At 41.6% G+C, this 16,819-nt stretch overlaps 1 protein-coding gene across 2 annotated transcripts in view; it reads right to left on the minus strand.

Moving 5' to 3' along the window:
• The window catches only part of IL11 (interleukin 11), a 34,385-nt gene that overhangs the window by 14,498 nt on the left and 3,068 nt on the right, over nt 1-16,819 (minus strand). The window contains exon 1 of one of the 2 annotated variants that reach the window (XM_042475504.1): nt 13,909-14,011. The exons of the other annotated variant lie outside the window; for it this stretch is intronic. Within the exon in view, the coding sequence (XP_042331438.1) occupies nt 13,909-13,915 (7 nt within the window). The 5' untranslated portion in view covers nt 13,916-14,011. Of the gene's footprint in view, nt 1-13,908; nt 14,012-16,819 lie in introns of those variants that run through there. 2 annotated transcript variants of the gene reach the window in all.

The following is a 16,819-nucleotide window of genomic DNA, read 5'->3' on the forward strand; positions in this document are numbered from 1 at the left end:
AATCCCCAAGACTATGAACATGTATTCTTTGCATTGGCACCATTCACTTTTTATTTAAAAATTGGGGATTCAGGTGAGCATTGGGGGACTGCCAGGAGATTGGGGCAGGGGGACACACTTTCCATATCCTTGATATAAAAGAAGGGATTCAAGGGGAGAAAGAGGAAAGAAAGTGCTGTTGTTGTGTGTTTTCAAGTAGTTTCTAACCTATATGATCCAAAGGCAAACCTATTATGTAGTTTTCTTGGCAGATTTCTTCAGAAGAGGGTTGCCATTGCCATCCTCTGGGGCTGAAAGAGTGTGACTTGCCCAAGGAAACCCTGTGGGTTTCCATAGCTGAGCCAGGATTTGAACCCTGGTCTCCGGAGTCATAGTGCTCAAACCACTACACCACACTTGCTCTCAGAAGGATGGTAGACAGGCAGACAAACATTTTCAATTGATATTCTGTGTGTGTGTGTGGGGGGAAGAACAGATAGGCAAATGGATCAATACAGATGGCTGTGGTGCAGCCAACATTTTGCTGGAAACCCTGCCTTCAAATTCTTCCTAGCCAGAACAGAAACAAGGATTGAGCTGCGGGAGACAGAACAAGCCGGCGTCGCGTGGCTCACCGCGGAGTCCCCCAGGGGGGTGGTTGGTTTCACAGCTCTGGGATTTATGGGCCTGGCTTGGCAGGGTGAAGCCTCGTAAAGTGGCTCAAAGATGAGGGAGCCAGGGAAGGCGTGTGAGATGTAGCAAGTCAGTGCAGTAGACAACCCACACAAACACATCCATGGCCACAGAACCCTAAGCGCAACACCTATGTGCAACACAGCACACCTCCTACGATGATGTCTGCAAAGCTGGATATGCAAAGGAGGTCCTAGATACTAATAGAATAGCAGCAACGTGACTTAAGCATTCAAATATGCATGCATTCACCAGTGCCAGCATTAGTCCAGAATACACACTTCTGTATGGCTACGGAGGGAAATGTGGCTACTCTCAGGCACATGAAGCACCAGCTGTCCAGCAGTATATCTCTAGCTACACACACAGCAATGCTGATGCTGTTCTTTCTTGAGCAGAGCTTGGGGGAAAAGTTACTGTTTTGACCTATAACACCCTTCCTCAAATGCTGACTGGAATTAGACTAAAGGCAGTGATGTTTAACCTGAATGAGTTTAATTCTCATGTGTTCCTGCTAAAATGCAGAGCTTTGCACTTTAAATTCTGCATTACTGCTAAGCTCTAATTTGCATTTGTTATGGCCTTTGGCTGGGACAGAGATGGGGAGAGAGTGGTCTCCTGAGGACTCCATCATCCTCCATCATTAGATATACTCGCTATAGCTGATGGCAGCTGCAGTCGAGCAATAATCCAGAGGGGCACATGTTCCCCGTGCCTGGGTTTGCATAGGACTATAACTACAGAATCTCTCTGCCATCGCTGAGAACTGCTCTCCAAAACAACAATTTCTCTGCAGTTGCCCTTCTTCCCTGCCTGCTGTCACACCAGTGAACTGCATGCAGCCAGACTAAATAAGCACATACACCAAAGAAAACAGTATCCAAATACTATGAGCAGTGACACTTATGTTTACTTGCATGTCCATAATTTTTCAACTAAGATGCATGTGGTCATCAGATACAGAAACACTTATGGAAATACATTTAATGCTCTTCCCATGTCTCTATTAGACATGCAATAAAGCACATCAATGGGTTCAACTCATTATTACCATAGAAGGGACACACACACAGTCAATACACTCAATTCAGACTTGAAATTAAGGAACTGTTGCCAAAAAGAATGATGACGGGTGCAGATGCTAAACTGAGGCTGCATCTGCACTGCAGAAATAATCCAGTTTGACACCACTTTGCCATAGATTCATGCTATGGAATTCTGGGAACTGTCATTTTGTGAGACATTTTGCTCTCTCTGTCAGAGACCTCTGGTGCCATAACAAACTAAAGATCCCAGAATTCCATAGGATGGAGGCATGACAGTTAAAGCGGTGTCAGACTGGATTATTTCTTTAATGTGGATGCAGCCTTAGTGAAGGGAAATGAGGGAATGCTTGGGGAAATTATTATCTTGACTACAAGGGACCCTCCCAGCCTGAGGATTTGGGCTGTAGTTTCAAAAAAGCAAATTTCAGAAACCAGCAACTACAAGAGGGAGAGGGAGATTTCTTGGCTGGGATAAGCCAAGACATTTTGCTTCCCAAAGGAAAGATCAAGATGGCAGCTCCTCAACTGGATGGCCCTTGTGGTCTCTTCCATCTCTACGATTCTAACTAAAATAGTAGATCAATCTTGATTCAGCTCTGGTGACAGGACAGCAGACTTACTTAGAGGATAAAGAGCAGCCTATATGGCACTCCCAGCTTGGTCCCTCAACATCCTGACACTCTTTGACTGTGCCATCTGAAGCAGCTGCCATAGGCAGAGCCAGCCCTAGGTGTGTGTAGCCAGCTTAGTTTATTGCAGTAAAAACAACAGAAGACTCTTTGAGGTGGAAGTTTAAATGTATGCTCATGTTATGTTACTCACTGGCCTTGTGGTCCCTTGAGATTTTGAGCAGCCTGGATCTCTTTCTGCAGCCAAGTATAAAGACAAGTAGCTTTTGCACTTCTCTAGGGCAGGCAAACACACATTGTACAAGGCAAAAATAAAATGGTTCCAGTGGCATGTTCAATCTGTAAATCCTATCCATGTTGTTGGAGAGAGGGGGGCAAGTTTTAGGTGCTTCCAGAAGAACAATCCCTACCAATATAAATTTGTTGTTCATCTGTTCCATGTTTTCTGTTTTAGTGGATTTTGTACCAATAACAACAACAACAACAACAACAACAACAACAATAACAGAAGTCAGAGAACAAGATGGAAAAAAACAAGAGAGCCAGAAACAGAAGATAGTGACACCTGGACCTCTAGTAAAATCCCATGGATGAAGTAGGGTGAGTGCACAACAAAAGCCCCATATGGAAACATCCTCTGTCTGATGACCAATTCTCCTTTCAAATAAGTTTTTAAGCTTAAAAACCAACACCTTTCCTGTGTGGTAATGATAGGGAAGAGGCAACAACAGTACTGGGCATGTACACTGTATACAGATTTTCTGGAGCAGTGATTTGTAGCTGATCCCCAAAGCACTGCCTATTACAATCCAGTAAACCTAAATACAATGACATATTTGCTACCACTGTTCATTATCAAATACAAAAATGGGATAATGGAATGAAGGAATCAAGAGAGAACCTTTGAGGCTGATTTACTAATTTATTTTAGCATATCCTTGCATTTGTATCAGTGGAACTCCATCAGTGCATTTGAAGAAGTACAAGCGATATCAACAAAAGCTCATGCCAAAATAAATCATTTTATTACAATGATTTCTTCATTCTCTTATGCATTTTATGCAGAAACGGATCAATACAGCTTTCCCTTTGAAAACTACCAATACTTATGTTACATATCTTAGCTCCAAAGAGCTCAAGATGGCATATGCAGCTCTCCTCGTCTTGGCTTTATCTCCACAACAGATGGCTAAGGCTTTCTCTCAAGCTGAGTTACAGTGAATGGTCCAAAGTCATCCAGTCAGTTTCACAGCTCAGTGGGAATTAGAACCTGGAGCTTCCAAGTTGAACATTTGTAACAGAGCCTAATGGTTAGAGTCTAACTCCTCCTCCTCAGTGGCTCCATTTAAGAGGAATATTCCTTACCTACCAAAGGGTGAGGGATACAAATAGAGAAAGTGTTCAAGTGCATACAGGGTGGAGCAGGCAGGAAGAATGAATGAAAATGCAATGGGGCAGATATGATGTGAACAAACCAGTAAAGCCCAGTTTAAGTCAATTACTAGTTCAATTGCTAGATGTTGGGATAGAGAATGGCTGGATTTCCAAGAGTTATTGGACTGCAACTGTTATCAGCCCTAGCCCACAAAGCCAATGGTAAGGGATGATGGAAGATATAGTCTAGGACTTCGTGGGGACATAAGTTTTTAGTCTAGCCATGAATACAAAGAAGCAAAAAGCTACCTTTCTCTTTCCCTCTCTCTCCTTGGGTAAATCCATACTGCAGACATAAAGTAGTTTGACACAGCTTTAACTACCATGACTCTATCCTAGAGAATTCTGGGCTTTATAGTTTGGTGAGGCACCAGAGCTCTTTGACAGACCAGTCTGACTGCCTCACCAGACTACAATCCCCAAGATTCCACAGGATGTAGGCATGACAATTAAAGTGGTGTCAAACTGCTTTATTTCTGCAGTGTGGAAGAGCTGCTCAAAAGAAAATTCTAACCTCTTGTTCCCTTTTGTCTTAGAGTAAGGTGGCTGACCCAGGCAGCTGATTTCAGGTGTCAAGAAACAGCAGCAAATTGTTAGCTGCTTAGTTATTACATTTTTATTGTCAGGATGGGAAGAGGTGGTTGTGGGGTTTTCTACATTGGTGTGGTCCAGTATGTGCAACTTGGCTGGTGTGTGTTTGTGTAGGTGTGGATGTCATTTGCTGCTCAGCCTCAGACAGCAAATATTGTATGTATTGGACTGCCCCTGCTATGTTATACTCAGATCTGGGGCTGCTCTACACTAGCAGACGGAAGTTGTCGAATACTGGGCAGCACAGCAGACTCTTCAACTTCAGAATGTGGGTAGGGAATCATGGCTGGAATTCTATATCAGTTAAGTATATTTAACTACATCTCCTGGTTCAAATCCCCGAAACCTGATGGAAATGTTGTGCAACCACACACTGATCTTTAGCAGAGTTGACCTTCCTCTCCCTATGCAGCTGATCCCCAGAAAGTGTGTGTGTGTGTGTGTGTGTTGTGCATGAGAGAGAGAGAGAGAGAGAGATACAATTATGGCAATAGTGTCAAAATCGTGACTAGGTAATGATAATGGATATTAAACAGTTACCTAGATTTAGAGCCTTATCACAGGAAAAAACAAAGCAGAAACTGAGCCTTTCTCCATGCCTTATGGCTGTAGAAGTATGTCCTTTGTCAAATGGATTTTTCCAGCTAGAAAAAAGATATGCTTTTACAACTGTCTTCCACAGAAAGAGAACTGAAGTGGTACAATGTCATGCAGTAAGGCATGGAGAAAGCTGCTATTTTCTGGCTCCATATTGTATTACTTTTTTGACTACAACTCCACTGGGGGAGATTCCTAGAGTTGTAGTTCAAAAGAGTAACATTTTCAAGCTGTATATTTAAAGAAACATTGGTGTGCTGTTTGCCAACCTTTCTAGAACTACTGATAACTGGACAGTTGAGTGATTGATTGATTTATTTAGCCAAAAAAGCCAGTGTAATTCTGTGCTGCAACAACAGGTGAATAGTGTCCTGATCAAAGGAAATAGTAGTACTACTCAATTTTGCTTTGGTCAGACCTTACTTGGAATATTGTGTCCTGTCCTGGGCCCCATTGTTCAAGAAGTATATTGACAAGTTGGAACATGTCCAGAGAAGGGTGATCAAGATGATCAAAGGTCTGGAAACCAAGCCTTATGAGGAACGACTAAGGGATTTGGGTGTGTTTAGCTTGGAGAAAAGAAGACTGGGAGGTGACATGATAGCTATCTTTAAATATTTGAAGGGATGGCATGTAGGAGATAGAGTCAGCTTGTTTTCTGCTTCTCCAGAGACTAGAACGTGAACCAATGGATTCCAAAAAGAGAGGGATTCCATTTAAACATTAGGAAGAACCTCATTCTTTTTTAACAGTAAGAGCTGTTCAACAGTGGAAATAATAGCCTATGACAGCATCTTTGGAGGTCCCTAAACAGGGTTGGATGAGAATTTGTGTTTTAATTGTATGGATTCCTGTATGGTAAGGGATTGGATGAGATGGCTCTTGTGATCCCTTCCAAATCTATGATTCTGTGATTACATATGGAGAAAGGCAACCAACAAGGATATTCTGTTGCCTAAGGCAAAGATCAAGATGGTTTGTTGTTGTGTGCCTTCAACTCGTTTCTGACTTATGGCAACCCTAAGGAGAACCTATCATGAGGTTTCCTTGGCAAGTTTTTTCTGAGAGGAATTTGCCAATGCTATCCTCTGAGACTGGGAGACTGTGACTTGCCCAAGGTCACCCAGTTGATTTACACAGCAATAGCAATACCATTTACATTTCGATAGCACTTAATCAGTGAACTCAGCACTCTCTAACCAGTTTACAGTCTGTAAACCAATTGCCCCCAACAAGCTGGATACTACTACATTTATCAACCTACATAAGGATAGAGGGCTGAATCAACCCTGAAGCCCTGCAGTCAACCCATTTACATGGCTTGATCAGGATTCGAAACTTGGTCTTCAGAGTCATAGTCCAATAATAATTTTTAATTAATTTAATAATTTGTTTTATTTATATACCGCTATTCCAAAGATCATAGCGGTGAACAGCAAGTAAGCTAATTAGCAAGTAAGCTAATTTTGTTCAATGTTCAAACCACTACGCCAATCTGGTACTCCTGCCCATTGCCCAGCTCCACGTACAGAAGTGAGTAATTGGATTTTATTCCAATGTAAGTGATAAGACAGTATTCTCCTCTACACCTGAGGGAGCAGGTTAATTTAGGAGTTGCAGTGAAAAATACACAACTCTGTCCTTCCTTAGATAGCAATGGCCAGTACATAACAAGAAATGGCTTGTAATGTACTGGCCATCATCTGCCATCCCATCATCTGCGACCTAAAGCAACTGCCTTCTCTGACTAACAGCAGGTACATCTCTGTTGACCAAGCCTCACTGGAAACTTATTGAACTCTTGAGACTCTTGTGAGTTCCTGCATGGCAGGGGGTTGGACTGGATGGCCCTTGTGGTCTCTTCCAGCTCTACGATTCTGTGATTCTATGACTGGGCACTGTATACACTTCCCAACCACCCAGGATTAGAAATTCATACAATCATAGAATCATAGAGTTGGAAGAAAGCTCACGGGCTACCCAGTTCAACCCCCTGCCATGCAGGAATACACAATCAAAGCAACCCTGAAAGATGGCCATCCAGCCTCTGTTTAAAAAACTCCAAAGAAGGAGGCTTCACCAAGAGAGTGTGTTCCACTGTCGAACAGCCCTTACCATCAGGAAGTTCTTCCTAATGTTTAGGTGGAATCTCTTTTCCTGTAGTTTGAATTATTTTGGTATGTTTGTTAGTGTTGTGTTCCTTCAAGTTGTTTCCAACTTATAGCGACTCTAACAGATAAACCTATCATGGAGTTTGCTTGGCAAGATTTGTTCACAAGAGGTTTGTCATTGCCTTCCCTTGAGGCTGGCAGCATATGGCTTGCCCAAGATCACCCACTAGATTTCATAGCCAAAGTCGGAATTGAACCCTGGTCCAACATTCAAACCACTACACCATGCAAATACACAAACACAAATAAGCACACAAATCTCCTTTGAAAAGCAATTATGCACATCAATTCATAGATGAGGCAATGACAAAATATACTGTTCAAATTCAATCTGTTAAACTGAGATCCTGCTTCACCACCTTAACACATTAAATACCCATTTTATATTCCCCAAACCTTCTGCCTGAAGCAGCTACCTCATTCTGTCTCATGGCAGGGCCATTTAATTACTTTTTTTAAAAAAGCAGCATCTTGCTTCTTGTCTCTCTCTTTGGCTATAACTGTGTTCTTGGTTCACTTGCTCTGCACGACTCAATGTCTGACTGTCTCCCCATAAAGAAAGGTTTGTACCTCACCATCATTGCAGAATATTACCAGATGTTTACAGTGCACTTTTAATGTTCAGATCATTTAATAATTCTTAGCTCATTCTTCTGGAAGCAATCCTCTAAGGCAGCTATCCCTATACCTACCTCCCAGGGTTGTTGTGAAGCTAAATGAGGTAAGGATTGTAAAACAACAACAACAACAAAATCATGACCACTAAAATGTCTATAAATGCTCAATAACCATGGTTGGATGCAGACATCTGGTGCCAGAAAAGACATATTAGATAAGATTTGATTTATTTATTTCTCAATCAATGTGTTTTTTGGTTTGGTTTGGTTTGGTTTTGTAAGGGTACATGGCATGCATAGGATTTTGCTGTAAGTTCATGCAAGTTCCATATATCTCAAATTAATCATGTTCCAGGGGAGTGGGGATGGGGTACAGGGCAGAGTGGGAAAAAATTTAGTTCAACCTGTTTTCCAAGAAACCGTGGCTTTAAAACCATACAAAGGTAGATCTTAGGTCTGCTAAGACACATTTTTCCAACATTAAGAGCACACTGGGTCAGGGAAGATAAGATGTATCTCTCAACACAACTTATAAAGACTGGAGAAAGGTTAGGGGGGAAGAAACCCTGAAGAAAACAAGAAGTATATTTGCATATATCTTTTCAAAATACCAACTCTTTTCTCACACATTAATTTTGGTGGCCACAGTGTTGCCCTCTTGTACTGAATGTTCTCTAGTCATGCTGGATTGGGACGATGGAGAAGGCAATGCGACATATCTAGAGGGCACAAGACTGGAGAAGCCTAACATGTTCTGACCAGAAGTATCTCGCAGGGTCCTAGGGACAGAATGGAACTATTACTTGTCTGGACTACAATTTACAGGATTGCCTACTTTTTTGGACTACAACTATAGTGGCCATAGTAGCTGGGAGACTCTGAGCTAAAACACATTGCAGAAATCAATCCACTTCTGAGACTGCTTGAACGGCCCTGATTCAGTGCTAGGGAATTCTGGGAACTGTAGTTTGTTGTCACACCAGAGCTCTCTGACAGAGAAGGCTAAATGTCTCTCAAAATTACAGTTTCCCAGGCCCCAAGTGAGCTGTCATTCAAAAAGAAACTTTTCCAAACTAGTGTGTGGTGGGGGGGGGGGAGGTCAGTTTCCACAATTTAGCTGCATGTCATTCAATACGGAGTAACCAAGTTATGATAGGTCACGCAATGCATGCACATGTATACTTACATGAGTAATGGCTATGCACATATGAATAAACCAGCTTTTTATCTCTTGAGTAAAGATAGGGCTTCAGCCAAAATCTGTCTGTTTTCAAAGCATGGCCCAAACTTTTTGTATTTTGACAAATAGCGCCCCCCCTCCCCCCTGGTACAGCCAACTTTAAGCATTTTTCAGCTTAATGATATATATATTTGATAGTTAAGTCTGATCATTTTCCATGTGATTTAGTCTCAAATAATCATCCTTAACATTCAACTATATAGCCATATTGGTCTGGAAAACCAATGGAGCTTTGCTTGGAAATGATGCATGGGATAAGAAAAAAACTGCCCAAAGGTGAGCATTCAAATTCTCATTTACAGGTTATTGCCTGACATCACACATATTGAACAATATGTGACATCTACATCAGCTCGTGTCAAACTGATGAATGGGAAGTTTTACAATTCTGTGCAGGACCAAAAACATCTTGTTTCCTGAGACACAGGGCTAGTTTACACTAGGGACAAATGTTTGAATGGACTCATGACCCTCCTGACCCCACACTGGCTTGGAGCCGTGCTACAGACCTTTTTCTCCAAAGGGACATCAGGTAGATCATCTGCAGTACTCAAATGTCCCTGTGGTTTCCACCATCACTGGTCCTGCCACCATTTCCACTGTCCCTGCTGCTCCTGCCATAGCTGTCCTCACCTTCAAAGCTTGCCTAGGCCAGTTCCCAGCCCAAACAGTGAGGTTTTTCCATCTTCCTCCATTGGCAATGCCAGCTCTACTGGTGCTCCCATTGCTCTGGGGAAAGTGAGCATGTGATCTGGGTGCCACATCTGATCTTAGCAAGCAGTTGCGAGCTGGTGGCCATGGTGCTATAAAGAGAAGAGGAGGGAAAACCCACTATTCTGGCTGGAAACTGGTCCAGGCATTAAAATAGTGGCACAAACTCTGGAGAAAAGTCTACAATAAGAATGCATCCCAGATGTGGGGGAGGATAGGTTTTTAAGCCATATGGACAAGCCCAGAGTAACAAGTGGCATACAAGCAGACACACAATCTTGGTTGAAATGCATGGTATCTAAAACCAGCCAAGTTATTCCAGGACCTGAGCCAGATAGTCCCACAACTGCCTCTCTTCTACCCTGGTTTTAAAAAACCTATAATCCTACATTGAGGTGCTTCCAGGTGAATCAAATGCTCAGTGAATCAGAGTTGGAAAGGATTGCAAGGGTCACCTAGTCCAACCCCATACTCTGCAGGAATAGACAAAGAAAGCTCTCTAGAGATATAGCCACCCAATCTCTGCTTAAGGACCATCAAAGAGAAAAGTCCAATGCCCTCTGGGAGAGTCTTTTCTTATGCTTCATTCATGGAATTTTATAGGGGCTCATAGGACAATAGTTACTGTTTGTAACCCTCCCACAATTTTCCTGTTTCTTGCACTTTTTTTTTTACCTCCCACAGACAATCCTTCACTCAGGGAAAGCCAAAATACCTGCACAATACTGTTTGACTGGCAGCATTATGAGCTGTCCATCTGGACACAGCCAATGTTGATAGCAACTAGCTCCTGTTATGTGACATCTCAGATCACCTGTCTTAGGTAGCTACTTTGGTTTATAAATGGTAGAGTTGCAAGTGGGAATGGTACCTTTTCTGGACTACAACTCCCAAAATCTCCTAGCAGTTGTAGTGCAAAAATGGTGGTGACCCCACTGCAGTGTGCATAAAGAAAAGACTGCTTCCTGCAGGTAGAAATGCAGATGCAGGTGACCTAAATGTGGCAAGGAAAGCAACAACAGCATTCTGAGAGAAAGGAAAAAGATGCAGAGGAACTGGGAAATCTCTCGTTATGTCATAAGTTCAACAAATATACAGTTGTCCTACAACAACAACAATAACAACAACTCTGTTGGAAATCAGTGGCATTGCAACTAAGATCACACTGCAAAAATCTGATCTTTCTGAAGGTCTCCTACGCTCTGCACATCCTGGTAAAACCTCCTTTTGATGCAGCTGTCAAAACCATTTCCTCCTTATTTCAGATGGGAAACATCACTTCCTGTATTCCAGAAACCTTCCTCTATGGTATGAGGGAATGCGCTGGCATCGTCTTGTACCACAGAGTGTAGCCACAATTGCCAACAAATTCGAGCCATGCTGCCAAAATCAGTGGTGGCTGCAGAATTTTTGCACTGGTAGGAACTGGCAAGACCACCTCTGAGTATTTGTTGCTTAAGAAAATCCTATGAAATTCACGGGTTGCCATAAATCAACAGTCTACTTGAAGGCACATACAGATACAGTGCAGCGCCTAATATATTTTTAGGCAAGAGACATTACAATGCAGCCTCCATCTGACCCCAGAAAGCTTCTGATTCTGGAAATATGGCATTATTCCCATTTTACCTTTGTTTTAAGTGAGGCTATGTTTGCTTAAGAAATGACTGACCCAAGACTTAATCCCTAACGTACAGATTAGACCTATTCTCACCAATCCAAATGGCAAACATTATTCAGCCACACAGTAACTCATCTGAGTTACAGAATTACAGAAATTCAGAGTTTTAATGGATCCTAAGGGCATTCTGAGAACTACTGTAGTATAGTCGTCTAGGACTTTGGAAGATCAGGGTTCAAATCCCCACTCAGCCATGGAAATCCATTGGATGATCTTGGGCAAGTCACACTCTCTCAGCCTCAGAGGAAGGGAAAGGCAACCCCCCTCCAAACAAGTCTGACTATGAAAATCCCATGATAGAGTCACCATACGTCAGAAACAATGACAACAAAGGGTTATATCCATGGGTCTAGTACAGTGGTTCTCAACCTTCCTAATGCCGTGACCCTTTAATATAGTTCTGCATGTTGTGGTGACCCCCAACAATAGAGGACTTGTGTCTCAGTTCCTAAGACCATTGGAAATATGTGTTTTCTGATGGTCTTAGGCAACCCCTGTGAAAGAGTCATTCGACCTCCAAAGGGGTCGCGACCCACAGATTAAGAACTGCTGGTCTAGTGGTCCTCAACCTTTCGTCTTCCAGCTTTATGAGACCTCAGTTCCCAGAAACACTAGCCAGCATGAGAGATTCTGGGAGCTAAAGTCCAAAACATCTGGAGTACCAAAGGTTAAGAAACTCTGGTGAGACCACAGATTTGTGACTAGAAATTAGAATCCCACAGTTTTAATCTTGAGTATGTTGCCTGGGGGATTCTGGGAGCTGTAGTACAAAAATAACTTTCTTAAGCTCCCTTTGTAACAATGGTATGGGAGAGAGAGAAGGGCACTTTTCACATTACCGAGCTATAGTGCTATGAACCCATGTTAACTGCCATGGTTCCACGCTATGGGATTTGCGGTTTAGGGTGGGGTATTAAGTGTGGTATAGAGGTTCAAGCGTTGGACTATGACTCTGGAGACCAGAGTTTGAATCCCCACTCAGCCATAGAAACCCATTGGGTGACCTTGGGCCAGTCACTTTCTCTCAGCCTCAGAGGGATGCAAAGGCAAACCCTCTCTGAACAAATCTTGCCGAGAAAATCCCACGGTAAGGTTGCCTTAGGAAACCACTTGTGGGCACACAACAGTGCTCATTGTAGAATTCTCATCCAGAGAGTTATAGTTCCTCTTCAAACTACAAATCCCAAGATTCCCTAGCATGCAGTCATGGTAGTTAAAAGGGAATCATAGCATTATAATTCTTTAGTGTGAGAGACAGCAAGAAAAGAACAGAATTACTGTATACAGCTACCAAGAGGGGCTCCTCTCCCTCCATCCTGAAATTCTTCATCCCAATAATAATATATAATATTAATTATTGAACACTCCTCCCATCACAACTGCATACTAAACTATGATGTTCCCCAGTGCGTTTAGTCAGTTGATTTCATGTGTCTTCCTGGCTTGTAACTTCAGTCCTTTTCCTTAGATATAAGCCTGAAAGGATTTTCTTGAATTTCCAGATAAAATGTATAATTTGGGCTCTGACCATATGCTATGCACACTTTCCTTCAACGATGCTATGACACAGTAAGAGCAAACATCCATGGAAACGACTAAAAGACTGTGGTTCTAAACAGTGCATCTCTGAGCAGAGCTAGAAAATGTTGCTTTTTTTGGACTACAACTCCCACAAACCACTGGCTGGGAGATGGGGGGGGTAGTAATCCAAAAAAGTTACATTTCTGTCCCCTCCTCCCATCTATAAAGGTAAGAGATGAAGGGAGGGAGGAAACATACCTGGACAACCCCATTTCTCCTCCCTTTGCAAATGACTGAACAGTTAAAAAAATAAACCCAACATAATAGAGATAGAGCGCTAAGATCTGCTCTTTAAGATCTAGACAAAAAGTTACACAAATGTTTAGCCAAAGTAAAGGCAATGCAGCCAGATAAGCCCTATAAAGTCTCCGTCTGAAATCAATGGGATTTTTGAAGAGTCTGACTTTGGCTAGATTGACTCTTAAGATGTTTTGATAGGAGCAAATGTAACCAAACCATGTCCACCAGGAGAACCAAAGAGAAGAAAAGCAGCTAAGCTTTCTAGCAAAGAAAGTACATAGCTTAGAGCTATACAAGTATTAAGATCTCTAAAGAACAGCCTGTTTCGTATTTAATACTAGCCACACTTATAATCATCCCTCTTTCCCTCTAGACCTCAGCTCCAGTACCAGAGACGTTTCTCCATCCAATGACTGAGAAAATTCTGCCCACAAACAAAGGATAAGGAAAACATCTGTGTATCTAAGACAAAATCGACTGCCCACAAAAAAGTCAGCAATAAACTTGAATTTATGAGATCATAAATCAAATGAAGGGAACAAGGCACATATATTATCTGTCAATATGTACATCTTGAAATATATAGTGCTGTCAAGGCAGGGGTTCTCAACAAATCATAGGGAAACTGAATTACAGAGGGTATATATTGCTAAAACATTAGAGAGAGAGAGAAAAAAGAGAGAGAGAGAGAGACTTACTTTTCATGTTTTGGAGAAGATTTGAGGATTTCTTTTCCCTGAGTTTAAATCCCCTCTTCTTGGGGGAAAATAAAGTAAAATAAAATTAAAAAGTCCTTCTTGGTTTTAGGTTGGTGTTATTCTTCTAGGATTTTAACTGGGAATTTGTTTTTTGTTGTGAAAAGTTTCCTTTTTTTAAAAAAAAGGTTTTCTCTGTCTTCCAGGCCACACCTGTTCTCCTCTTGCAGAAAATTGGGTCCCTTTTTTGAGGTAGATGAGTTTGCAAACGCACACAAACCTCACCAAAATGTGCACGACGACAATAGCCTCGCCGACAGATAAATAAATAAATAGTGGGCAAATAAATACATATCAATAAATAGGCAGATAAATAAATAAATAAATATCAATTTAAAAAAGGAACAACTTTTTCAACAACAACAAAAAGAAATCACTATAATCTCCCAGGTTGCCTCCTGTCCTCTTTGGTTTAAAAAGAAAAAAGAAAACTTTTCTAAAAACTGGGTCCTGGGAGAACACAAAATTAATTTTTAAAAAATAATGTCACTCAGAGCAGCTTTAAACTGTCCAGTATTTGTGTATGTGCAAGTGTGTGTTTTACATCACTTACAAATTGGTCTTTATATACACCCGGGTCTTGTCTAGGCGCGTGTGTTTTTTTTTTTTCAAACGGTGACACATCTTGACTCACACACTTTTCCATTCAAAAAAAAAAAACACACAGAAAAAAAGAAAGAATGAAAGTATGGTCATAGAAAAACTTCTCTTGATGACACATATTCTTTGTAATGCCGCATGGTATCCCTGTAAGATAGATTTCTGAGGGGTGTGTTTGTGTATATGTGTGTGTGTGTATTTTTTGGCAGGGGGGGTTCCTTGGGTTTGTAGTGAGCTCATACTCCTGCTCACCTTCCCTCCTAAACTCCACAGGTTCTATAGCGTTTCTCCGACTGCAGCAGAAAAAATGGACACTGCCACACACACAGAGACACACACATCACAAAACACCCCACAGTTACACCCATTAATTTACCTACACAGAGAAAGACACATCAAAGTTTTCAGTTAGGGAAACCTGGAAGTGCAAAGGTTTGAGACAAAGGTGAGAAAGGGATGGAGATTGAGATGAAAAGGGAAAAAGAGATGTACGAAAACACAGGCTACACTGTCTGAAGTCCCATCACAACCATGCTCACTCACAGGTGTGTATAAAATGAATGTGCTCACACACACACCCATGTGCACACACACAGACAAACTCACTTGTGTTGGTAAGATTTATTAACTAAAGGACAGCCGAGGTCCACTGGAGTCTTACTATTATCACTCCAGAGACTGGATTGGTTCTTATTCAAGCTCCTAGATCCTACCCTGCCTACCATGCTCAGTGGCCATGCTGGCTGAGGGGATGGTGGGAGTTGTAGTCCAAAAAAATAATGTTTCCATTTACTGTTAACCCTGTAAAAGCAAAAACTCTCTGAATGTTTTTCAGTGTTTTGCAAGGGAAACATTTCAGAACTAATGCCCAAGAGTCCACAGGGATGGTGGGACATATGGAACTGAGACACTCATATACATGGACATTTGACATATAGAAGCCTTCTCCAACCACTTCAGAACTTTCAAGCCATAACTCTCAACATCTCCAACCAGTATGGGCATGTTCATATATAGGAAAACCATTTGATCTTGCTTACTGTCGCCACTATCTAGCTTTAAGAGGTATAGTGTGTTTGAATATACAGGGTGCCCCAGTTGTGACTGCCATTTCTAGTGGCAGGGAGTTTCGTAGGTTAACCATGCATTGTGTGTGAAGAAGTTGCAAATTCATTTTACGAGATGAGTCACACATCTATTGAAAGTGAAGCACCTTTCTGCTTAAATGCCATGTTTGCATTTAAGGAACTAGACCACGTCTCCAAAACTTAGGCTACAATTTATTTCACACAACTAGTTTCAGAGGTGCTACAAGATCCCTTAGTACACTGATATGTTTACAGGGAAGTAACTACCATTCTTTTCTGTGGAACTGATTTCCACATCAGTACACATAACTTCAATGGGAGAGTTGACAGCATTAATAAATCATCCTCACTAAAACTCAATGTACTTAAGCTCTGGCTGGATTATGCTCAAAATGAAGAAACTGTATTTTAAAAACAAAACTGCACATTCAGCATGTATTTCCCTCTTGTGCATGGATGGTGCTGTTTGGCTGCATAAGGATCCAAACTTGTTGAATGATTCCCTTCTTTTATATAGGAGGAGTGGTAATATCTGCAGCCTTCAAGATATTATCGGGACTCCAACCCTCATTAGCCCATCAATGGATAGGGATGATGGGACCTGGAATCCCACAGTATCTAGTGAGGGTTGTAGATTATGTACTCTTAATATATAAAATACCAGAGTTTCTTTCACTTTTTCAAAGCACAAATGTTGTACTCTATTACAGTATAAAGTGTATTTTTTTAATTTAAAAGATTCATGGGTGAAACATTAATTATTGCTCTAGTCACTTAGTGGTATAAAGTCCAGCTGGGTATGTTTTACACTAGAAAATATGAAGAGCTGGGCTGGATCACACCAAAGGCTTATCTAATGGCCAAATAGATGCATGTACAACAGGACCTTCCCACTCCTGTTCACCAGGAAACTGGTGATCAAAAGTATACTGTCCGTGGTGCTGGAGGTAATACATTGCCATCATGACTATCAGGTTGGCAGCCATTACTACATCTTGCCGTAGCTTACATACCCGCCAACATTTCATAGATGAAAATGAGGAAACATGTGGCCGAGAAACATCAGACTGTGGCCAAGATGGCCAAAGTCATTAATGAGAAACAACACACGCTAGGTGAGGCTACTGCACTTGTTTTTTGCATGAGCCTAAATACCCTAAAGGCAT

This window comes from Sceloporus undulatus, chromosome 6, assembly GCF_019175285.1.
Source record: "Sceloporus undulatus isolate JIND9_A2432 ecotype Alabama chromosome 6, SceUnd_v1.1, whole genome shotgun sequence".
Taxonomy (NCBI): domain Eukaryota; kingdom Metazoa; phylum Chordata; class Lepidosauria; order Squamata; family Phrynosomatidae; genus Sceloporus; species Sceloporus undulatus.